Here is a 24343-nt window from a genome sequence, read left to right as displayed (position 1 = left end):
CTTTGAAACTACAGTTATGCCTCTGTACTTTCTTGGAGTGACTCTACTTTTATCATAAAAATGTTTTTGTGACAGCATTTATTCTGTGGGCAAAGAAATGGTCAAAATTGAAAGGTTAATGAATGCCTGCTAAAGAGCTACGGTTATGGCTATGGGCTTTTGCACAGCAGAACCTTTCACTTGACATAATAGGAAAGGCACAGTTGTTATTAACAACATTAATTGTAATTTCGTTCTTTTCAAGTGTCCTAGTAAGTGGTGACAGTGTGATAGTGAGCCAGCGTGCACAGTAGGGCCCTGAAACTGAAGAACTCAACCATCATTCATTTTAATTTTCACCTCTGCTTTTCCTACTTACATGTCAAAATATCTTCCAAAAGTAAATACTGATTGTATGAACAAGGGTCTGACAAGTATCTTACCTCCGTCACCCCTCCAGAGTGACTCTGTGCTTCCAGAGTGTTCCACCACGCTGAAGAGGCTGGAGAGGCCGTCGGTGAGGCAGCTGAGGACAGGGCTATCCCTGGTGGTGGTGGAGCGAGCCCAAGCAGAGCCTCCGCCTCCACCCACGGGTCTCTGATGGAGGCTCCACAGGCTGCGGTCCCTGGAGGAGGACTCTAGTCTGGAGGTGGAGCCTAAAGAGAACAGTTTGATATCTCACTCTTACAAGCAAAAAGATAGTATACAGCAAAAAAATTATAAAACAGATTAACAGAGTCTTTAAAATCAGAAGTTTGGTTAAAACAAATGCTAAGAAAAAATATATAATTACCAGAAGACACTCTGCGTTGCAGTTTGGGTGATCCATACTTAGGTGAACAGCATGGCCTCTCAATGCGGCTGTGAACTTTATCCAGTGATGTAGATATCTGCCGATTTCGTGCTGACACCAAGGAGGAGGTGGTCGTTGATGAGGGACGAGGAGACCAGGCCTTGGAGTGTAACCCAGCCCCCCTGCTGTTGGGAACGTTGTCAGTTTGAATCCCGATACTGACATACTGGGTAGCAGTCTGTGTGGACCTGGTGGACATGCCGACTGCCTGGGTGGTGAAATGGATGTGATAGAGAGAGTTTAGTGCCAGGGGATAGAAATGATTCTGAATGCTGTCCCTTCAACCTACAGAGGGCATGTGTAATAATGTGCAAAAATCTTCATCCTATCAAGTCATTTTTGTCTACTAGTGAAGTTTTGTGCCCTCTTATTTTCATGAAAATCATCATCAAAGGCCAATAGTTGAAGCCTATAAAATCACACCTTACTTACAGGTTCCTTGCTGGATTTCCTCTCCAGAGATGAAGAACGTATGGCCTGGCGGACACAGTTGGTCATCTCCTTCATGTCATCACTTAAGTTGGCTGAAATCTCCAGGCCATGGAAAGCTGAAGAGGATGAAATCCCATCGACCACACTGTTAGCTGAGCTGCCAACGCTGTTGTTGACAACACTGGGGACTGAACCCACAATGGAGCCACTCCTACTCTCCAGCATCTCTCTGTGCTGCTTGGACAGTGAGCTCAGCCACTGCTCATATGTGGACAAAAAGGAGGAGGATGAGGGTTGTTGCTGAACCTCAGGGGTGTCCACCACAGCCATACCTGAGTCCCAGCCACTCAGTCCCAGGGAAGAGCTCCTGTTCTGCACCTGCTGGGGCTCTTTAGCCTCCTGACTTCTTCTTTGGTGCTCTATGCGTCGCACAGCAGGAGGGCTGTAGTAGATCCGGATGCCGGTGCGGTCTGGAGCAGTGTAGCTCCTCTGGACAGACTCCAGATCCAGCCCTGATCCCGCAAGGCTGCTGTTTGAGCCGCTGGGACCATCCCAGGTTTTACAGGTGTCCCTGATTTCTGGGGTCTGAGACATGAGAAAACAGTATGAATTATTACACATTATACTACTGTATTCTTTACTATGATATAGAAATTAATTGAGCCTTTGTCTCACCAGTTTTACAAAAGTCAATAAATAGGAAGTAATGAAAGGCAGATAATAATAATATGCTATAAACTGACTGCACATTTTAACCCAGTCATTGTATAAAAATATAAGTTATTAACTTCATTGGTCAGGTAGGTCCAATTCTTCTTGCTGAGGTCACCCAGCTCTGGGCAAACCAAAAGGGGAGGGATTGCAAACTGGATTTTCTCCTCCTGGTTGGCTGCTCCGTTGACCTCTGAACCATCCAGCTCTGATGCGGATTTGGTCCTTTTCATAAAAAAATACAATGGTGATGAGAAAACAGAAGAGAAGGAGTGCTCTGCTTTTGAGATGACAAATTTGCACTTGTCCATGAAGACATTCTGAATCTTCTGCAAGTGAAAGCAATGATGATAGAGATCCTATGGCTCATTTAGGAAATGTTCTAATTTCTTCATTTTTCAAATGTTAAGGATTAATTTAAATCTATACGCTGTAAGATAATGTTTTTTAATTGTTACCTTGGTGATCCTGTTCCATTAGCAACCACTGTGTCTGCAGGGGACTCACCGCCTGATGACTTCGACTGTGAGGACAAAGAAGGCCCAGACTGTCAGTGAAAAGGAAATGATGGAATCTGCATAAGTAGGACATCTGCAGATACACTGATGGACTTTCACTTGCAACTGCAACTCACTGAACTGAACTGAACTGCAGAAAAAGCTGCCTGGATGTGTTTACTGACAGACAACAAAAAAATATAGTTTGTACAAGCTACAAAAAACATTCCTCTGTATCTTTATCTTTCGTGTGTGTGCTCTGGATGGGGAAATTGATAAAACTTTAATTTAGAATTATGCATTTTAGAATTAAACAAAATAACTTAACTAATTAACTTTACAGTTAGTACTGTTCTGATTTTGTTGACCTTATCAAAAACGTGTTAATTTAATTATATGATTCTGGCCCTTATTTACACACATGTAGATGGCAGAATATTAGAAACACATCTAATACACATCTGATGTTATGCAGTCCAGTACAACACCACAAACATACAAATGATTTAATTAATATTTCCATGACCGGGTCATTAGGCATCATAAAAGCAGACTTTATGACAGGTACAGGTTTTGCCAATAAACTGGCCACTGAGTGAATACTAGTTTACACTTGAATGATCACTCCCTGTGTTCCACTCCCAACATCCCATTTCAACTGGATAACATAAAATAATTATCTATAAGAAGATGTCAAAGGCTACTGAATAGCTCTACATCAAGCAACCAAGAAAGGAATGATTGGAAAAGAAAGAGAGTGAGAAAGGATCGATAACCACCCTCGGACTGAAAACCACCAAAGGAAGCAAGTACAGAAGTCAGAAAAGAGATACTGGGAGGAGCACTGACCTACCAGTTGTGTGTCTGGGTCTTCTTTGTGTATGTTTGTGGAAACAACCCCAACTAATGACCATTTTAAACACTGGTGCAACACTGACATGTTGCAGTAATATGTGAATTTTTGGGTCTGTTCCAACAGACAACCAACCAAACAACCAAAAACCTCCATACTAAATTTGTTTGATTGATTAACTGTCACAGCGATTTATTTTAGAGTTGTCATTGTGCTAAATAATATCCAACAATCCTCTGGTGCACATAAAAGGTTATGAACAAGGAACCTGATGCTTATTCTCAACTGGAAAGAGTCACCGTCTCGTTAGCATTAACAACTGTTTAGTTACCAAAGGCTTCAGTCACCCTTGCATTCACAAGACAAGGTTAAAATATGCCCTCTGGACAGTACCACTTCTTTATCCTTTCATGTTAGACTGAGGGCTGACTGGATGCTACACTATCGCTAAATGATATTATGAGACAGGACAGGCTCGGGTTAGCATGTGAACATCAGAGGAAGAAAAGAAGTGATAGAAATGGAAGCAAAGTAAGAGATAATATTGGCTTTGCTTCCCATCAGTGGAGACAGCTCTTGGCAAGTAAAAAGCAATATGCTCTATATTTGAATGTGCTTAACTGGATGATACTGCACTATGTGTGGGGAGGAAAAAGCTGACAAAATTCAACTCCAGAAGTCTTACTGAAATGCATGAATGGAGATGCTGGGTTTTGGTGCAGTGCTAATGTCAGGAAACACACATCTGATCCACTGAGCTGATGTATCTCCTTATCTTAGACGTACACCATCATCCTCTCAGGTGCCATCACCCCAAATATAAACGTGTTCCTTGTCTCTTCATATTTGACATCTCACACACATATGCACACACTCTCAAACACCCACAGCCTTTCATACCTTCCCCTGTAGTGCAGTGGCCTCTCTCAGTCTCTGCTCCCACTGTGCTCTCTCCTGGCTAAACCTTTCCAGCAGTTCCAGCTTCTCTCTGCCCCAGTTCCTTTCTCCGATCTGAAGCTAAATGATCCACCAGTCGGTCACAGCAGAGAGAGACGAGAGGAGGAGGAGAAAAGATGGATGTTGATGCACACCAAAGGATTTTTAAGAGAAAAACCCACAATGATGTACAAGTAGACTACAAATACTTCTGTGATATTTTAACACACAATACATAACATAAAAGCAAACACCATACATAAAAGCAAAAAACAGACTAGATAAAATATCAGCCCTGACGTTTTCACAGTTTACAAATAATGTTTCCTCTGTGCATGTCAACAAAGTCACTGTTTCCCAGCCCAACTTGATACACACATACACTATTTACCTGTTTAGTTAGATCCATCACAGCTGCGTAGGACTCAGCCAGGAGGTGCTGATGTTCTTCACGCTCCCTTTTCAGTGCCACCTTCAGGTCTGGAGGATCCAGAGCATCAGGGGAGGACAGGGCTGCTGCTGTTGATTTACCTGCTTTGGTTTCAAGCTGGAAGGTGGAAGGCAGAGAGATAATGGCAAATACTGAAACTTACAGTAATGCCTGCACAATGACTCCAATGTTTTGATCACAATCTGATCTCACCTGGCAAAGAAAATGTGTCTTTTTGACAAAATTACATCAATCTTTCTGGTCTGTTTAGATTTACCCAAGTGAAAGTTATGACCTTATTGTCAGATTAACCACACTTAAATGAGACAGTGCTAGGGAGTAACAAAACAAAACAAAACAAAACAAAACAGACATATATTGCTATTAAAATACCATAGGTAATCAGTTAAAATGTACTTCTAATTTCAGATGTAATTCTGAATGAAAATAGATAAACTGAAATGTAAACATGCTACTATATACCAATTTACCAATAAAAGCTGTGCAGTCAAAATTTTACCTGAGCAAAATTACACAGCCATCTCCTCGTTGGGTTAATAAAGTTAAATTTGAATTTAAAAATATACAAGACTCAAAATAAAACTATTCCTGATAAAGCAGAGTGTTAAAATTGGTGAAAATTTAACTTATCTTAAAATTTAACTTAACCAATGTTCCCCCTAATTTTCATGTGTCTGAGCATACACACAAACTCCCTGAGAATTCCTTGGATCACTGTGAGCAACATCAGACGTGCACACTGTCGCACACTGTAATTTTATGTGCTACATAGTTTTGCTGTGCACGGAGAAAGCGGGAGCAGTGCGCGATTGTGCAGGTGCGCAGCTTAGAGGGAACATCGGACCTAACCCAATCGGTCGAGGCAGATGGCCGTCCACCCTGAGTCTGGTTCTGCTCGAGGTTTCTGCCCCTTAAAAGGAAATTTTTTCCCTTGCCACTGTCACCTAGTGCTGTTCATGGTGGGAACTGTTGGGTCTCTCTCTGTAAATACCTATTTTAAAGAGTATGGTCTAGACCTGCTCTATATGAAAGGTGCCTTGAGATGACTATTGTTATGTTATTAATAAAGTTGAATTGAATTGAAATAAATTAATCCTTAATCCTCTATGGAGATCCCCCAGCTATTCGTTCCCTATCTCTGTACCTCTAACAACTTCTCACACTCTCTATCTCCATCTCACCCTTTCACTCTCTTTCTCTACAGTTTTGTCACTCTCTATTTTGAGCTCTCTCACCCCTGTTTTTAGCTCTCCATGTATCTGGCCAGTTGTCACAAAGACTGTAAGTAGGATTGCTTGAAATTTTTATGAGCAGTTCTGCTTTCCCTTTTCCTCTGCCTGAGCCTCATAGCTCACCCAGCCAACACTACTGGGCCCATCAATTTGACAGGCAAGCATGTGCATGTGAATGCGCGCGCACACACACACACACACACACACACAGGCACACAGGCACACACATATATAGGCACCCCAGACCCATCAATCCTCCCTCTACCTCATTCAGTCTGGCTCGGTGGCACTGGAGTCCGTATAAGGCATTAATGAAACTGTCTGGCAGCCAGTCACAGTGCAACAAAAGCACACTTACCCCAGCTCCCTTCTCTTATGGCAACAGAGTATGTTAATGATGAGTGTGGCCTAACAAGTCCCACATCTTAATGAGGTTTACTGCTGAGGCATTAAGAGGGGAGTGATTTTACTGGATGACTGGTGGATGAGAGACATCTGGTTCACGATTCAATGGTCACCATAAGGCAAGTTTAATTACTCCTATTTATTCTACAAGAAACCCTGAATATAAAAAATATATTTATTAATTAGGTTTTAGTAGAACAATCTCATCAGAAGATTTCAGTTCCTGCTCATTGAAGAATCTTTCTACATCTACATCAAATCTAAAACTCAGACACTAATTAAATATTTCCCCTGATACATTCATCATATGGCTTTTTAGCTGTTTTTCTCATGTATCTACACAGAAGCAATTATTCATAGAAACAGAATAAAGTATTTATAGAAAGAGCCCAGGGCTACTAATAGCACTGTAGCAACAAACACCAATTAATGAGCCCATCCTGTAGAATATGTTCAAGTTAAATACTAAATGAGCAAAAATGCTTGAGGTCTGATTTGCTGTTAATCTGCAGATAAGTGCTGACCTACAGTAAAGCAACAAATATAAATAACACATGTTTATAGAACACACACTTATTCACAGAGGCTGAACAATTCTCAGCACAGAAGCTAAAATGTATAGCAACACAAATAAGTCATTTGGAGATTTAAAAAAATATATACGGTGATGCCATGTTTTTCAATAAGACTGTTATCAAGTTTGACATTAATTACTCTTAAAAAGTCATAGCCTAGATATTATGTAATATGTACAGATGATACACGGGTTAAATATGGTAATGTAAATAGCTGTTAAGTGCTTTTTTTTGGGACAGAGCCAAACTAGTTAAATCCCCCTGCTTCTGGCCCTCATACTAATCTAAGCCAAGATAACTTGTGTCATTTTCTGGGCAGTCAAACTAGGCATATTTGAAGAAACAACCTAGTTTGTCATTATGTATGGCGACTCATTTGAGTTACACATTGATGTCTCAGTTGTCTCAGTCACAACTGAGACATCAATTATGACTGCTCTATATTCAACAGATGTGATTAATGAGCTTCCAGCTGCTCACTCTGTATCATCACACACACAGCAGGTGTTTGTAACATGGGTCAGAATGGATGACCAATCAAAGGGAGAAAAAGGAGCCAGGTTTGCATGCTTTCAGAGCCCTGGATATAATTTCTACCTCACTGATTGTTTGTTTATCAGGCTGAATGGCCAAAGTTAATTTCCATCAAACTGTTTGACATATAGGACATTGTTTGAAAAGAATGGCATTTAAGTGTTGCAAAGATGTGTGTCTTTGTGTTTCAGTTTGACAAAATTAAGAGCTTAAGTGCAACACAGTCAAATATAATAAAAAATAAAACTTTGGTTGTGATTGGATGTCCTTGCACAGTTTGACATGTTAAATTGGTTTCGGCCAAGGTGAATCTCAAAAAGAGATCATATTTCTCCTGTGTTTGCCTCTCTACATTGGTTCCCAATCAAATCCAGGACAGAATTCAAAATCCTCCTCATCTACAAAGCCTTTCATGGTCAGGCTCCATCCTATCTTAAAGACCTTACAGTTCCATACAATTTCACCAGAACATTGCACTCCCAGAATGCTGGTTGACTAGTAGTTCCCAGAGTTTCCAGGAGTAGAATGGGAGGCAGAGCCTTCAGTTATCAGGCTCCTCTACTGTGGAACCTTCTCCCAGTCTGGGTCCAGGAGGCAGACACCCTCTGTACCTTTAAGAGTCGGCTTAAAACTTTCCTCTTTGATAAAGCTTACAGTTTGGGTTGGCTCAGGCTTGAACCATCCCTTAGTTTTGCTGCTATAGGCCTAGACTGCTGGGGGATTTCCCATGATGCAGTGAGCTTCCCTCTCTCCCTTGGTCTCTCTCTGCATGGATTCATATCCCATAAATGCATGTTACTAACCCGATATCTTCCCTTTCTCATAGTTTTGTGCTTTTTTGCCTCTCTCTCCTCTTCTGTCTCTTTCTGCAGATATTTTTGTCTGATTTGTGATGATGGGCCTCCTGCTCCTCCTACAACTCCACTCAACACCTGCTGTTAGAAACTATTAGTGCTGCTTCCAGTATTACTGTTACTTGTAATCACTACTTTAACTGTCATTACTATTATTACCACTATCTATATGTTCTCCTGTCCCTATTCCCCCACCACCCTTTTGCAACGCAACCAGTCGAGGCAGATGGCCGCCCACCCTGAGTCTGGTTCTGCTCGAGGTTTCTGCCTCTTAAAAGGAAGTTTTTCATTGCCACTGTTGCCTAGTGCTGCTCACGGTAGGGAACTGTAGGGAACTCTCTCTGTAATTATAATAATCTAAAGAGTACAGTCTAGTCCTGCTCTATATGAAAAGTTCCTTGAGATGACTTTTGTTGTGATTCGGCCCTATATAAATAAAACTGAATTTAATTGAATTGAATTGTTTGCTAACAACCAGATACAACCCTAACTACAAGCTGTCTGTCATGGTCCCCATTCTCTTCCCCAGCTCCGGTCCAGTTTTTGTGTCTGTCCCGTCTTCCCTTCTCCCTCTGTGTTTGTGTGTGTGCTTTCCTACAGGGGCGTGGCGTGGCACCGGCACAGCTGCAATCTATCACTCATCATCTACCGCTTATCATCCCTGGTCTGACCTCCACTCGCGCCAGTTTGTTCTGTCCACCCATGTGGTAACTACTGGTTCCTCAGTCTAGCTGTCTTTGAGAAAAAATATTTTTGGTAACTCTTTCTGTGTGTGTCACAGTCTTCTGCCAGTGCCTTCGTCCACCCCTGGGGATCCCTCACTTGTCCCAGCAGACCTCCTGGCTTCTCCCCCCGGACTCGTTCTCCCCTCACCTGGCTCCACTACCTGACTCCCAGTCCTGGACTTTTCCCTCAACCCCCTTTTTGCTCATCTGTTGTACTTTATTGCTGTCGCAATAAAACTACTTCCTTCTCTACTCCCTTGGTGTCCTGTGTCCTGCGTCGGGGTCCAACATATAGATAATCCACAACACAGTCTTAATACTGCTAGTATAAGTTAGCTTACAGACAAAGGTATCTTTCTATATGCCCCTGATTGTCAAGAAAACACATTTAATAGTGATACCTAGACCTAAAATGCATTTTTTTTACATACATTGGGTGTATATGATAGTGGGACAATATACACTCAGGGGCATGAAGTAAGAACACATGAAAAAACATTTCTAATTTCCCCAACTTTACTTTTTCTCAATTTCCAGGCAGTAACACAGGCTGTGTTCCATCTCAGAGGCCATTAATTAGCACTGTTACAGTCTCTGCTGCTGTTATGAGACAGACAGCGAGACAATGAGGGAGGAGAGGAGGTTAAAATATTTAAACCCTTAATCATTGCCTCTAGACGAGACAGAGGGAAAAGAAAAGCTTGGATGAACACTTGACAGATTGAGAATTAGGAATTTACCTAATAGGGGATCGTCATTTTAAAGATCACTTTTGGAAATTAATATTGACCACTTAAGAGCAGCTTCTCTCTCCGTCTGTCTGTTGCCCTCTAGGTGTACTATTAACTGTCCAATAACATGCAAGCAGGTACAAAAGCTTGCAAGGAAAAGTCTCTTGGATTCATTTCTTTGACTTGTCAGGCTTGGTAGCTTCAAACTTCTGTATTCGATGGACGGTGTGCTTCATTTACCAATTTCCTGAGGAGGCCATTTTGTCTAATCTTCCCACCACATTCATTTTTCCTCTTGTCCTGAATTTGTTTAGTTTGTTTAGAAAATACATCAGCTTATTCGATTAATGGATGACACAGAAGAATTTTGAATAAAAGGAGTATGACACATTGTTGCACCACATCCTCCATTTTATTAGAGCCAATAAAACTGAAAAGCATTTCAGTCTTCATTCTCCTAATAGACTGCCCCACAGTTCTCTTTGAAAAGAGCAAAATATTTGGACTAAGTTTTGTAGAATAACATAAAAAAGCGTGATAAATTGTTCCATGTATTCAATTTCATGACCAAAAAAAAAGTTAAAAAAGAAAATTATAGCAGTGCTTCATCCCCTACCTGTGTGATGAGACTCTGTAGTTCGGTCCTCTCCACTTCCCATGATGCCTTGGCTTTTGCAAACTGCTGAGTGAGTTCCTGAGAGCCTTGTCGTTCCTGTCGCAGCTCACCACTCAGATCCTGCAGCGCCAACCTCAGGTCTGCCAAAGTGCTGCTCACAGCACTTGACTACAGGGAATGACAGGAAATGCACATAAGAGTGTGTGACTGTGTGTGTCTGCTTGTGTGTGTGTCATTTTCCTTACCTTGATAGTTGGGCTGAGAGGCCATTCGTCAGCAGCACATGGCTTGTCAGTCTGGTGGGTGGGGCTTGTCAGGTTTTCCCCCTCCAACAGCAAGTAGAGATCCTTTGGGCTGTTCATCTAAAGAACAAATCAAAATGCACGACCACCAGTCAATCATTCACCTCTGCCTTCAACATAATGCATTGTCATCCATTATCATCCAGTATCTCATGGGACAGTTTCATGATTTTTTAAAAGGATTTTTAAAATGTTTTTATATTTTAATTTTGTTAAATGAAATCACTTTTACCTTTTTACCACAGATAATTATTTCCTGCATAGGACCAGATTCAAATCAAATCAATATTTCTGGTCAAAATAAGGATATATGTAAACAGTACCAACTCTGACAGAAGCAAAGCCACTGTGCTTTACCTCCCCTCATACCTCCAAGATGTCTTTCCATTCTGTGTCCTTCTTGCAGCCCAGCCTCCACTGTTTGAGGAAGCAGCGTAATTTGAGGCTGAGCAGTAAGAGGGCCTGCTTGAGGTGCTGAGACTCCTGGACCAGCAGAGTCCTTTCCTGGTTCCACAACTTCTGCTGCAGCCGAGCCCGGAGACCCAAACTCTGCAGCTGGAAATCTCGGTGGAGCAGAGCCTGCGTGACCACCGGACACAGAACGAATGAGTCCCTTCCTGCCCCCATTATCCCCCAAAATCTTTTAAAAAATTTTAATCACAAAGGCCTTAAGAGTATCCTGACCAAGTTTGAAAAAAAAACAAAAAAAACAATCAAAATTTGTGCAATAAAATCAAAATGGCTGACTTCCTGTAGGTTTAAGTCATGATTTCAAGAGACTTTTTGGTGCGTCTTGGCATGTTACATCATGCCTAGGCCACGGCCACACCCTTTGACATCAACAAAATCTTTTAATACATTTTAATCACAAAGGCCTTGAGAGTATCCTGACCAAGTTTGAGGTTGATATGATAAAAACTGTAGGAGGAGTTTGATCAAATATTTTCAAATTAAAATGGCCGATTTCCTGTAGGTTTGAGGCCATGCTGTCAAGAGACTTTTTGGTGTGTTTTGGCATGTTATATCATGCTCAGAATTTCGTTCACCTCGAACAAACTAAGCCAATGCAAGGGGTTTTAAGTATGTCCAGGGGGCGCTGAGGAGCCATTTTATGGTGCCAATTAACAAATCCCTATCAGATGTCAATTTTCACCAGGTCTGATGTGTGTGCAAAGTTTTGTAAGTTTTGGAGCATGTTTAGGTGATTTTATTACAATAGGGTCTTTGCATGCTAGTGCTTGGGCCCTAACTATGTAGCTGTGGTTTTAAAGGGAGTTAAACAATGGAGTGCTTTGCTGCAGAGTGCAGTGCTGGTTGTGTAACTACACTGTGATTCCAGAAAGCCACTGCATTCAATGAGAAATAGTTATGGCATGCAATCCCCCATACAATGTTATTAGTTCTGATGGCTGTATTTCTGAACTTAGGAAAAGACCAGGTTAGCTGTATCCCCTTGCTTTCATTCTTTATGCTAGGCTACGCTAACTGACTCTTGCCTCATAATATTAGATGGATAAAACAATGAAATCAGTCTCCTAATCTAAGTCTCAGCAGAAAAAAGCTATTAAGCATGTTTCCCAAAATGTCCTGGAGTCAGGATGTGGTCAGCCAAGTTTAGACTGGGAGCAGGGGGACACAACAGGCCTGTCTCTGTCCAGAGTTGAAGAATATGCCTACCAGCACCTCTAAAGCTAAACAAATTACATTTTGTGGCCTGTTTTTTTGTAATTCTATCCATGTGTCAAGACTTAATGTCACACTGAAGCTCCAAGGTTTGGAAGGTGGATGGTTAGACTATTGTCCAGTATTAGCTGAGCTATAATCCAAGCTCTTGTATGAATATAAGTGGCAGTATTATGCTGAATACTGAGTTAATGTAAAAACTGGCTATATGTGTTGCTGTGTCTGCTGCTATGCTCTATTCATCACTGCTGCAAACAAAACTGTAGGCATCTAGAATATGTAACACTCTCTTGTTATCTTTCTTTCATTCTAGTTTTGTCTCCCTCTCCCATTCACCCCGAGTCTTGGATAAAGATGCAGAAACACACACAACTCTGGTTACCATGGAGACACACCAGCAAAAGGTCATCTAAACAAAGGTCTCTTCTTCCTGTCTGCCGCAGCTGACGGTGAGGTCACTGTTTATGTTTGTTTACAGCTCTGTGTTGCTGAGTACGAGTTTGCCACCGCTTTATAACATCAATAGCTTTAAGCTACAGCTTGTGCATGTGTGTGCACAAATGTGTGTCTAAATGAGCCCTTAATTGACCTTTGCAGAGTTTCCTGTCGATGTGGGTTTGCTCAGGAGGAAGTAATGTGAGTGTACAAAACAGGTATGTACATTACAGATTGTACTAACATTGTATTCAGCAAATATTAACATTTAAGATGAAATGTTACAGTAGAAAATGTTGGCCTTCACTTGCTGCTCATTTGGCTATTTTAACAGTATTAGTAATAACATGTTAATTAGTTAGAATTACACAAAATCTATGTAAATAGTTATTGACACCTGACATGTATAATTACAGTAATAGGTTGAGCATTTGAGGTTATGTTTTTGCATCCCTATGTGCACTTTTGGGGGTCCCTCCCTATAAAAGGGGCCTGCTGCTCTCCCCTTTTGTTGTTGTTCTCTATGTGAGAAGTAAGTGTCACAGTCCGTGAAGTTCTGCATGTTATCTTACTTGCTAATTTAAAACTTAAGGTGTAACATGCTAAAATGTTCTTGTAATTTACTCTGTGTAGGGGCAAACATACTTGATCTCAACTGACTGTAGAATTTGTTGTACTTCCCCCTGTCTTATATGTTTCTTTTTATGTTTTCATGTATTGTGCTACAGTTTCCTGCTCGCTCCGTTTGTTGTTGTTCTCTATTGGAGAAGGGCAAACATACTCGATCTCAATTGACTGGAGAATTTTGTTATACTTCCTTCTGTCAGCAAATAAACTCATCCTGTGATATCCACGGAGTGAGCCTTCTTCAAATTCAGCACAACGCAGGAAGCCACCGGACAAGGGAGAAATGAATGAATTAGACCATGACTAGACTCTGTTGGAAATAAACACGTTTTTCCAACTGGAGTCCAAGCACACACCTCATTCTATGATACTGTTCCGCAAGCTACTATGACCCACGGACAAGTGCAGTTCCTGATGATGGGTGGGTTGGCTTGTTGCCCCAAATCACATTTGATTGAACAAATTTACAGATTTTTCTCTGATAATAGCTGTCCACTGTGGCCAAACACGACTCTGATGAGAGCAGTAGAGAGTAAACAAGAAGATTAAAGTGAGACAATTAACTGAAATACATTACACACATTCTGTGGACATGAGACGAACCGCAGAAGTGGGCAATAATTGTCTGTCATCAGTATGATAGTTGCAAATAAAAGTATGCATTTTATCCATTGTTAATGTAAAAAATATCGGTTAGGGTCCTTTTCAAATTTAGTCAGTTTCCTTAGTCACTTCATTATGTTGGACAGGCTGTAGAAGGAGTAGACTGGAGCTTATGTTTGTTGCCCTGTAGACTGTGAACACCCAGGCTCATAGTGTTTGTCTGTCTGTCCGTGTTTACAAGACAGTGCGAGAGTTTTGAGATTAAAACCTTGTTTTCAGGCTCATGTCAGATTCTGGCTGAAAAAAATCACTAGCTGTCAGCCCTGACACAGCTGGGGCTGAAACTTTTCTAGTCTGTATGTTTCTGTCTGTCTTGTTTTGAATGATTGTGATTTTGAGCGACTTACCATTGCATCATCCGTCTCCTCCTCTTCCTGCTCCAGCCGGCTGGTTCCCAGATTTTGTGCCTCGTTGCTGTTTGATTGGCTGTTCTCTTTAGTTTGTCCTTTCACCTCTGGCTCTGATTGGTCCCTATAATGAGGCTGCTGCATGCATGCATGGGCAAGTTAATGAAGAAAAAACAAATAAACAAAAAAAAAATCATAAAGGAAAGAGGGAGAGACAGGAAGGAGGAGTTGTAGAACCAAAAGGAGGAAATGATAGAAAATAAGACAAACATACACAACAATAAGAAAAACAACCGTGATGGTGTCAATCCATGTGACATTCAGAAAAATGATAAATAAAACATAACAGAAATTATTTATGGATCTCACAAGACAAAGAAAAGGATGTAGAGGAAGAAGAGCTTGGTCAGAGAGGAGAAGGAGAGGGTGGAGAAAATAAAGAAGAGGAGGATAGAGGGCAGAATGAAGGGCTGAGGGGGAGGAGAGGAAAGATGGGAAGAAGGTAGCAAAGTTGGAGAGATGAGGAAAACAGCAATCGGAGAGAGGGAGAGGAAGGAGGAGAGAAAAGACAAAACAGGAAGGCAAGAGGAGTAAGGTGGTTAAGATGAAATGTCAGAGCGAAGAGGGGGTGAAAAAGAAACAAATGCAAGTGAGATGGGGAAGGAAAGGAGAGAGACAAGGAAGGTAACAGAAGAGGGAAAGGGAATCAGAGGAAAGTGGAGAAGCAGTAAGGAAGATGGTGAGGATGAAGAGGCATGAAGATTGGAGAAAAAAGAGGGAAAGGGGGAGGTGGAAGTGAAGTGCAGAAACCAATGGTTATGGTTGGCCCGTGCAGAAGAAAGGATGGAAGGAGGAAGGGATGAAGAGAAGAGGAGAGAGGAAGGAGAGTGGAGGAGAGATTGGATGGGTGCTGGGACTCAAAATTGGCCTCTAATGGAGTCTCAACATCGTAGTTTACTCACTCAGAACTATGTATATTTTCATCACAGGCAAATTAGATTAGATCAGAATAGAAAACAGATTTTGGAAACAAGAAACATGTTTGTTGTAAAGGCAGTATTCCAAATTGCAAAAATCTCCACCTTTAAAAGCAAATTCGATTTTAATTTTTGATTTAACTCTGAGGGACTTTTTTTCCCAACATAAACTCATTTGTTTTTGTTTTTTAGTGAGGCATTTTGATCAGATTGTATGTATTTTAAATGTATTCCTGACAGTCCAAGGCAAAGGAAAAATGTGCCATCTATAGTACATAGAAAAATAAGCCAGCTGAGTAGATTTAAAGTCTCTGATCATTCCAATGTGCTTAATAACTTTGTGGATGTTATGTTGAATTTTATATGGACCACCGAGTACACATCATAAATCACTGACAATCAGCTATAACCCAAGAGTTTCCAAGTGAAGCTTTTCAAACACAGAATGAAATTTATGAAATATGTCTGGAAATATATTTAGACCAAGCTCACAGAAATCTGTGTGGACAACTCTTCCAATCATAATCTCTGAAAGATTCCTACTTTTTTGGCACATAAATGACAGATTTGAATAACTATTTGCTTCTGCTCTCAGACTCCAGTAATTTTCATTTGATGTTGTAGTCTTATCAGAAACTGTAAATTGAATTGTACCAGTTCCTACACTGGAGAGAGCTCTGTATCTGGTGTCAGACTAAACAGCAGCTAAAATAAAAAATAGACTTTAATTGATCTTTTCCTTACCATTTCTGACTTTATTCACAGTTTTAAACAAAATGAAGCAGTACCAGACTATTAGTATTGTTTATTATTTGCGAGTCAGCTACAGGCAACAGAATCCACCTCACTAATTGATAGGGTTCAGACAGTAGCTCAGATGTATCATTACTGTGATTAAATCCATGGATATAATGTCAGTTTGACTGAAAATAGTTGTGACCGGTACTTCTCAACCACACAGATGTGACCCCAGACTGTACGTTGAATTGGTTTTATAATCTGCCATTGAGAATACATATAAATAAATGGTGCTTTATGTGCTCTTAATAAGCTTGTCCATGCAACAAACAGGCTCCATTTGAGGCCTAAAGCAGCATTTAAATACCAGGTTAAGAGGCGATCTAACAGCATGCAAAGGACATGGATGGAACTCTGTGGAGAGGTTTACACAGGCAGCTCAAATCTGACTTCATCTGATACATCTGTACAGTCATGATTTATTTTCACAATTTTACAAGACAAGAATTTTGAGGGCTTTATCATTCTTGAGAAACAGAGATGAAAAGTGTTTTCTTTTTTACTCAACAGATCTGAATGAAAATTAATCAATAAACATTTTAACTAGTCTGCTACGCCAGAATAAGGCATTAGCCTGATGTTTGTTATCTCACTGTCTTATTTAATCTCATGTTTGTTGTTATTATCTGTTGTCAGGGCATTGCTGGGGGTGCATCAGAGTTGAGCGTGCTGTGTAATTCCATTCTTCACTGTGAGGAGAAACTAAAGCAGCATGTTTAAATGGGATCAGGAGTGTTAGTCAGCCAAACTAATTGTTAGGCATGGGACAAAACATAAATCTATAGAATAGCAAAAGAACCTAGTGAAAACAGAAAATAAGGTCCAACAAAAGAAAAAGCTTAAAAAAAAGACTGGTGGTAAATGAAAGAGAAAGTGTGACAAGGAGTGAAGAAGAGAAGTGTGTGTTTTCTTGTCTTTTACCTTCTGCTCAGCAGGGTTAAGTCCATTGTGGTTGTCTCCAGGGCACGGAAGGGAGGTGCAGGATGAGGCCAGGGGGGGTGCTCCTTCAACCTGAGGGTCCCTCACACCTGCTGGGGGTTTACCCAGGCTGTCTACTCGCTCCACAAAGGCCTGCAGCTGTGCATGTAGGGCCTGAAGTCTGCTGGTCAGAGCACCAACCAGAGGTTGGTCTGCCAGGTCAGAAAGCTCTGAAATCTGGGGAGCAAAGATATAACAGAATTTATCAAACAGTCAGTCATTACCAGCTGACTAAGGGAATGGCTTGGGCTGATAAATGACAAGCTGCATGCGGGGCTGATACTACAGGTGGCTAAACAATCACTGCAGGAAAAAGCACCCAAGCAAAAGATGAAACATTTTGTCACTGAGGCTTTTGTTTGTTAGTTTACACACCTTTAGGTTAGGTTTAGGTTACAGCATATTTCATGAAATTCTTGAAAGCCTGAATCTTTGAAAATGAAAAGGTTTCATTCAACAGTATCATGGAGGACCAGCAGACCAAATAGAGGACATGTACCTGGTTGTGAGATTGAGGTTTCTCCAGGTCACATGGCTCTGCTGCATCCGTGCTGCAGACCTTGTGATAGATGGATGGGGATGAGGAGAGGCAGTTGGACTCGGGGGAGGTCAATAGCTGTATCGCTGTGGAAACCAAGCGAGCCTGGTCCCTTATAGCCAGGAAGTCATCATGGTCTTTCTGCTCCAGGCACCTGGTGAGTGAGGTTGTTGGGCCAGCATTGTCCTCGATCCTCTTTTTCTGCTCCTTGATCTCCAGGGTATCATTCTCACCCCCTACTGGCTCTTTGCGCTGGGGTGGACTGATGGGGAAACACAGAGTACTTTGAGAACTTCTTGTCTATGTTGGCTTTAAAAGTTGAGATTAAAAGTTAACTGACCTTCACTACTCCATCTGCCGAGGATGTGACTGTGTGATACCACAGAAAGGTCTAGAACAACTACTTGTTTGTTTTGTTAAAAATTAACTCAGTCTCTAAGTAGTTCACTGCTGACATGCAATACCAGCATTGGTTGCTTGTTAAGTCTGTATTGCTCAAGAGATGCTTAAGTCTCAGCAATACTGTAATTTTAAATAGCCATGGGTTCCTATAATCTCTTATCAACCTCATGGAAGAAAATCTCTCCTAAAAATTCTCTCCTCTGAAAAACTGGATGGATTGCCAATTGTAATTTTGTCCAAACATTCATGGTGCCAAATTGAAAACTTGAAAATCCAAAAACTACCTGGTGGGTAGGCACTCAGCTGAGTCTCCAGCCTCTGCTTCCGTCTCCAGAGCCAGTCGTAGCGAGGAGGTGGAAGATGAGGAAGAAGGAGCATGGTAGGAGGCTAGATCACAGCGCTGCAGGTTGGACAGAAGCACTCGGTTCTCATACTGCAGCTTCTTCACCTTCCCACTCAGTTCTCCAATCTGAAGCCTTGCCAATCTGAGCTCCTCCTCCTGGGTGGGGATGTCAGTGCTGATAAGCACTGCCCCTTCCTGTATGGAGTGCACAGGGCTTTCGTTGAGCAGCCCGTCCGTCAGCACCGTTAAGGGATCGGACGACAGTGTGGAGGTCAGTGGCAGGAGTTCAGATTTATAGCGGTTGATCTCATTCATCAGGAGTTTGTTCTGTTCCTCCATCTCGATCAGAGACCTCCTCAGTAGCTCTGCTTCCTCCTCCACAAACTGGAGGTGTCTCTGGAGCTCCATGACGTTTTCAGATGAAGCCCCTCCTCCAAGCACCATGGTTCCCCCACTGAGACTAAGACCAATCCCGAGACCACCTCCAACACCAGTAAGTTCTTGAGGTCCATCTAGGAGAAAAACAGTTGGCAAACCAACAGAGGAAGAAATAATTTGTGATAAAGAATATAAAATAATAGTTGCACTCAGTTGCTGTTTTATAATTATGTATTATTTAGGTAAATCAAGCAAGAACAATAAAAAATGGAATGAACTAATTAAAACTAATGGTTTGAAATTCCAATGTAGTTTCAAAGTATTATCTTTTAATTTCTTTTAGCTCTGAAACTGATCAAATGTAGTTCTAATGCTGAGAAACTTTTGTAAATTTTACATGTTAGCTCATTTGTCTAACTAAGTTCAACTAATCATACGAATTTTAGCCTTTAGGGTAAGCATTGCTGATCTTTCAAATCATGACAGCAATGGTTATTAATCAATGAAAACAGCTGGGGTCAACTATATTTTACAACAACATCTTAACATATTGCCATACAAGGTTTTTTAAATTAGCTAATACTAGCTATTAATTTAACATCACTTGTACCTCCAGAGAGGTTGCATCTGAGAAAAGAATTACAGAAATGTATAACAGACCGATGAGACAAGTTTAAAACTACCTTGTGGTCCCTTCATGTCGTCCATTTCTGCTCGGAGCCCTCTGTTCTCCACCTCCAGTTCCACAATGCGTCGACTCAGCAGGTTGGCCTCCTCCTCCACCAGCTTAAGGTGGACTCTGATCTCTGCCTCCCGGGTGTGGGGGGAGTCAGCAACCTTGGGGGAGGAGGGGGGTTGGATAAAAGAGACATAAGGACCTGTTCACTCACACAGTTTTAATTAACTGTTGACCTTTAGGCATGAATCATTTAAGTGATACTAACTGCCTCTACCCTTTCCCCCCCAATTTTTTCACCACTCTGTTAACGGTTGAGAAGGGCAACAATTCTGTCAAAAGTTAAAAAAAAATATTTTCAGCATTACCAGCCCTGGGTATCTAAATGCTAATCATTAACATAAAATGGAGAGTTCATTATTTCAGTGAGCATTCTCCTTGTTGAAATGTTTGTTAATGTTTAGTTTTCAGTATTAGTAACTGAAACGCTCATGAGCTTCATGAGCTTGAGTGTTTTGGCTGTTTCTAAAACAATATAAATGTTCCTCTGTAGAGGTTTCCCAGGCATTTTTGGCAATAAGTAAGAATAAGTACCATTTAAATTTTAAATGAGTAGAAAGGTTGTTTATACTTTACAAACCACGACCACAATAATTGCCTAGTGGCACCATTTTGTAGCCAGAGTCCTACAGAATGACCTCCAGCAGGCTCTGGTGTGCATGTTTCTGACCAAACTGTCGGAAACAGACTCAGTGAGGGTGGCATGAGGACCATACATCCTCTAGTGTGACCTGTGTTCACAGCCCACACACAAGTTGGATCAGCCTGTGATTTTTTTTTGTTACTTAGATTTTCTGTGTGATTTTGAACCCAGCCCTCAGTGGGTTGATGATTTTGGTTTCCATTGACTGTTGTTACATCATTTTGTTCTCAACAAATTATACAATGTTCATCAGTAAGGATTTTCAACTTGAATAATTCTTTCATCAAGATCCGATGTGTGATTTAAGTGTTCCCTTAATATTTTTGAGCAGTGTAGTTTCAAATTATATGAAATTGCAAGGCTCCTTGGCCTTGTCCACTAACCACTAATCTGTTAGGGCTAATTTGCTCATTAATCTCTATGAGTAAAATCCTTTCCAATACAAAATAATCATCCAAACATCTAGATCTTTCTATCTTCTCAATCATCCCCTCACCTCCTCCACAGTGAGTGAGGCGTCCACGTCACCGTACAGTGACCTGTACTTGGCCAGCTCCTCCTTCATGGCTTCACTGTCCTTCACCAGCTTGGTCAGCTTCTTGCACATTAGGGCTGATTCTTCTTTGGCAAAGTGGAGCTGACACTTCAGGTCTGAACTGTCCTCCTGCAATGATTGGACAGAGCAAGAGGAGAGCACTGAGGTGACATTAATACAAAAAATGCTGTGTCATAGAGAGACTGACGTACACAAAAACATGTTGCCATTCAAAAGTCTGTCACTACTGTTGAAATGATCTTCAATTTATATAGCGCCTTTCACAAGACCCAAGGATGCTTTACAAAGACAATGTCCAAGCAAACAAACAAAACTTACTGCCAAAGGCCTGGGTGAATATGTGACTTTCAGAGCAGACTTGTGTGGTCAAAGATGTAGCATGGCAAATCTCCATTGGATTATTTATTGTCTTGGGTGATTCATTGAATAACAAAGCTAAACATTAGTCAATTTCATTACTTTTCAATACTTTTGGGTTTTTGTTCAGAACTGCAACGGACGATTAATTAAATGAAAAAATAATCATATATTAGACAAGTCAACACATCTGTGATACAATGATACAGACTCCCTCTGAGGCAATCTGCAATTCATATATCACCTTATTTTAACCAGTAACTGTGAGTAATATCTAAAACTTAAACAAAAATTATTTTATCCAGTTGTGCCAGATATTACAGGTTAAAAATAAATGAATAAATAAAATGAAACAGATGAGTAAAATGTGATGCACATCAAAGTGTGGTCACATTTTGTGATTCAAAGCCTCCCTTGGGTGAAAGTTTTTCTTTTTCTTTTTTTAGATGGGGTTAGATTGCACTCATCATACAGGCTGCACTCGCTAGGAATGAGCACCAGTAGTCAATATCAGAGTAGCAATTCTCTATAGACAGTAATGTTCTCCTACAGCCAAACAGTAGGCTTGGTCTGGGAGGTCCGTGTCCGACTGGAAACACAAGCACTGGTTATGCAATCACGTTTAATCCTTGAGCTGTTCCCTCCACTGTGGGACAGAGAAGATACGATGTGTGACGTGAGTTTTTTTTATTTTTATTAACACAAACTCACAGCACACAGTAAATGCGCCAGGTAGAGGTGACAAGGTAAGCTAGTGGTATAAGCTCAAGGTGGTAGCTATGCAAAACAAAACACAACATATAACGTGAAAAAATGAACTCTTAAATGAAATCTTATCTTATTAATCTTATTAAAGGCTGATATTTCATAAAAATTGTGTTCTCATATTTGCTAAATGATAGTTGTGAACTTATGTGTGTCAAATTGGAAATTAGAATACATCATGAATAACAAAATAGTGCACTATTTCAGACTTACATACTAGGAAGGCTAAAATTATATATGACCAGTAAAACTGGTTGTAAACTAGAGTTGGCTGGTCTGAGTCTCACTCCGGCCCCGCTGAGCCCTGTATCGAGTATTGTACCAAATCGCAAGTTGATTGAATTGTTACACCCCTAATATTCACCTTCAAGTGAAGCTTGAGCATCCACTTGTTTTTCTTTCTTTTTTCTCTTGCTTGCTACGGACTCAAAATGCATCTTAGACAACTTCTCCTGCATCTCCTGCTCTGATCAGTGATTGGTCAGATGTCAGTTATTGCAGCAATGCCTGTGATACTGTAGACGACAGACCTGAGACCTCCTCTGTCTCCGGTCCTCTCCTCTCAAACTCACTCAGCTGATTTGACTTGGCACCTACAGGCATAGCTAGCAATGGCGTGGGGGTCTCACTGATGATACTATGGCATGCACAATAGTACGATTGTGCTGCATATGCACATAAAATGAGGGCCCCTATCGCATCACAAAGCCCTATGCGCAGCACATGTTCTGCGTTTAGGGAGGGGCAGCCCTGAGGTGCTCTTCACTAAAAATATGGCGAGAGTTTCACCTAAAGGTCCTAAGGCTACTGCTACTTCTGCTAATGCCCAGGAGCTCTCAACAACCGCCAGCAGCACCATCTCCAAGCATGCTTATACCAGCTCCAACAGTCGCAGCCAGAGTCCAGTCCTGTCACTCGTGCCAGACTCTGACCCCGATACTCCGGGCAGACCAGATGGAAAAAGACTTAAAGGTGATATATCACTTACTGATTTACAAAACAACATGCTGCCTTAATCAATGAGCATGAAGATAATTTGGAGAACACGATTAACCGCCACACTGTCAGCATTGACACTGAAAAAATCCATTGACTGTGTGTTTATGGAGATTGAAACCCTGAAGACTAACATGAGATCAGTGAAGTTCACAGGTGAAAAGAATACCCAGAAGTTGTCAGAGGTGGAAATGAAAATCAGAAAGGTACCGGCGCAGAGGGAACCTCAGGCTTAAGAGGAAAATGTTAAACCTTAAGTTACCAACATCTGCTGTCAGGGAGATCTAAGCAAAGTTCATTGAAGCTATTGTCATCGTTCATCACTTGGGTTGTTCTAACAACAAGCATCAATCAAAAACTTCATTTTTAAAAACACACACAAACAAAAAAAAAATTAACCATCTAATGGAAAAATTATTATTATAATTTCCTCCTAATATAAAATCAATACTCTGAGATTTTAACAATGGTATTATTCCTTAGATGTTACTTGATGTCACCAAAAACATTTTTGCCTGCAGGGGTCTCCCTCTATAGAAAGATTGGCAAGATATTCCTAAGCTGCTCAGTAGGGCTGCACAGCCAGTGCTTACAATGGTAGGGCCAGTGATCTTGAAAGGATATAACTTAAAGCCATCCTCTGTAATGCATTTTATTTTTTCAGTGTCAGCAAAGCCTACTCGTTGTTCAATTCAGTTCAAAGCAGAAAGACATTAACGCTGTATACTGAAGTATTTGTTTATTTATCGCAAATCATATCATAATTACAATATTCAACAGTGCTTGCATATTGCATGTTTTCCTAATATCATGCAGCCCTACTGCTCAACATTTCTGGCCATCCGTTGGCCATCTTGGTTTTGAGAAATTTGTGTTAGACTTACATCGACTGGTGGAAGTGTATGGAACAACACTCTGTGCATTTTTTTAAGTATTTTTTTTATTCATTCAAAGGACAGTAAGAGAGAGACAGAAAACAAGGAGAGAGTAGGCGAATGACATGTGACAAGGGTCTGGCCAGATTGGGAGTCGAACCGGGGTCTGCCTGCTCAGACCACTGGGGCCCACACGGTACACGCCCTAACCATTCAGCTATGAGGGCTCCCCCATGACTGATGATGCAATTCTACCATCAAAACCCATGCATATACAAGCATATAAGCTGTCCACTGTAGTGACCACTATGTGTGAATGGGTTAACCAAAGCAGAAGGCATATCTCGACTCACTTATACATCGTTACCTCTAGATGCCAACAAACAGACCACAGCCAAGGCCATTGGTAATATGCTCTATAATTTTGTGTTTAAAAACAAAACTCACCACATTAGAAAATCAATCTTAATGAACTCCTATGAACATGGTGGCCTAAACATCCTTGATATAGTCCACCTTCAATAACACTGTTCAAAACAATTTGGATTAAACAATTTCTT

The 24343-nt window shown here is 41.0% G+C and overlaps 1 protein-coding gene across 1 annotated transcript in view; it reads right to left on the bottom strand.

Annotated features, from left to right (window-relative positions):
• The window catches only part of LOC108900460 (protein SOGA1-like), a 115038-nt gene that overhangs the window by 7819 nt on the left and 82876 nt on the right, over nucleotides 1-24343 (bottom strand). The window contains 16 exon segments of the mRNA XM_018701506.2: nucleotides 423-635; nucleotides 773-1040; nucleotides 1256-1849; nucleotides 2053-2200; nucleotides 2434-2498; nucleotides 4226-4342; nucleotides 4653-4808; nucleotides 10385-10552; nucleotides 10630-10746; nucleotides 11056-11265; nucleotides 14442-14579; nucleotides 17138-17371; nucleotides 17694-17994; nucleotides 18419-18989; nucleotides 19539-19692; nucleotides 20731-20898. Coding sequence (XP_018557022.1) covers nucleotides 423-635; nucleotides 773-1040; nucleotides 1256-1849; nucleotides 2053-2200; nucleotides 2434-2498; nucleotides 4226-4342; nucleotides 4653-4808; nucleotides 10385-10552; nucleotides 10630-10746; nucleotides 11056-11265; nucleotides 14442-14579; nucleotides 17138-17371; nucleotides 17694-17994; nucleotides 18419-18989; nucleotides 19539-19692; nucleotides 20731-20898 — 3622 coding nt within the window.

The sequence above is a fragment of the Lates calcarifer genome, linkage group LG6, assembly GCF_001640805.2.
Source record: "Lates calcarifer isolate ASB-BC8 linkage group LG6, TLL_Latcal_v3, whole genome shotgun sequence".
In the NCBI taxonomy this organism is placed as follows: domain Eukaryota; kingdom Metazoa; phylum Chordata; class Actinopteri; family Centropomidae; genus Lates; species Lates calcarifer.
Note: the sequence above shows the minus strand (reverse complement) of the source record. Positions and strands in the feature narration are given on the sequence as shown.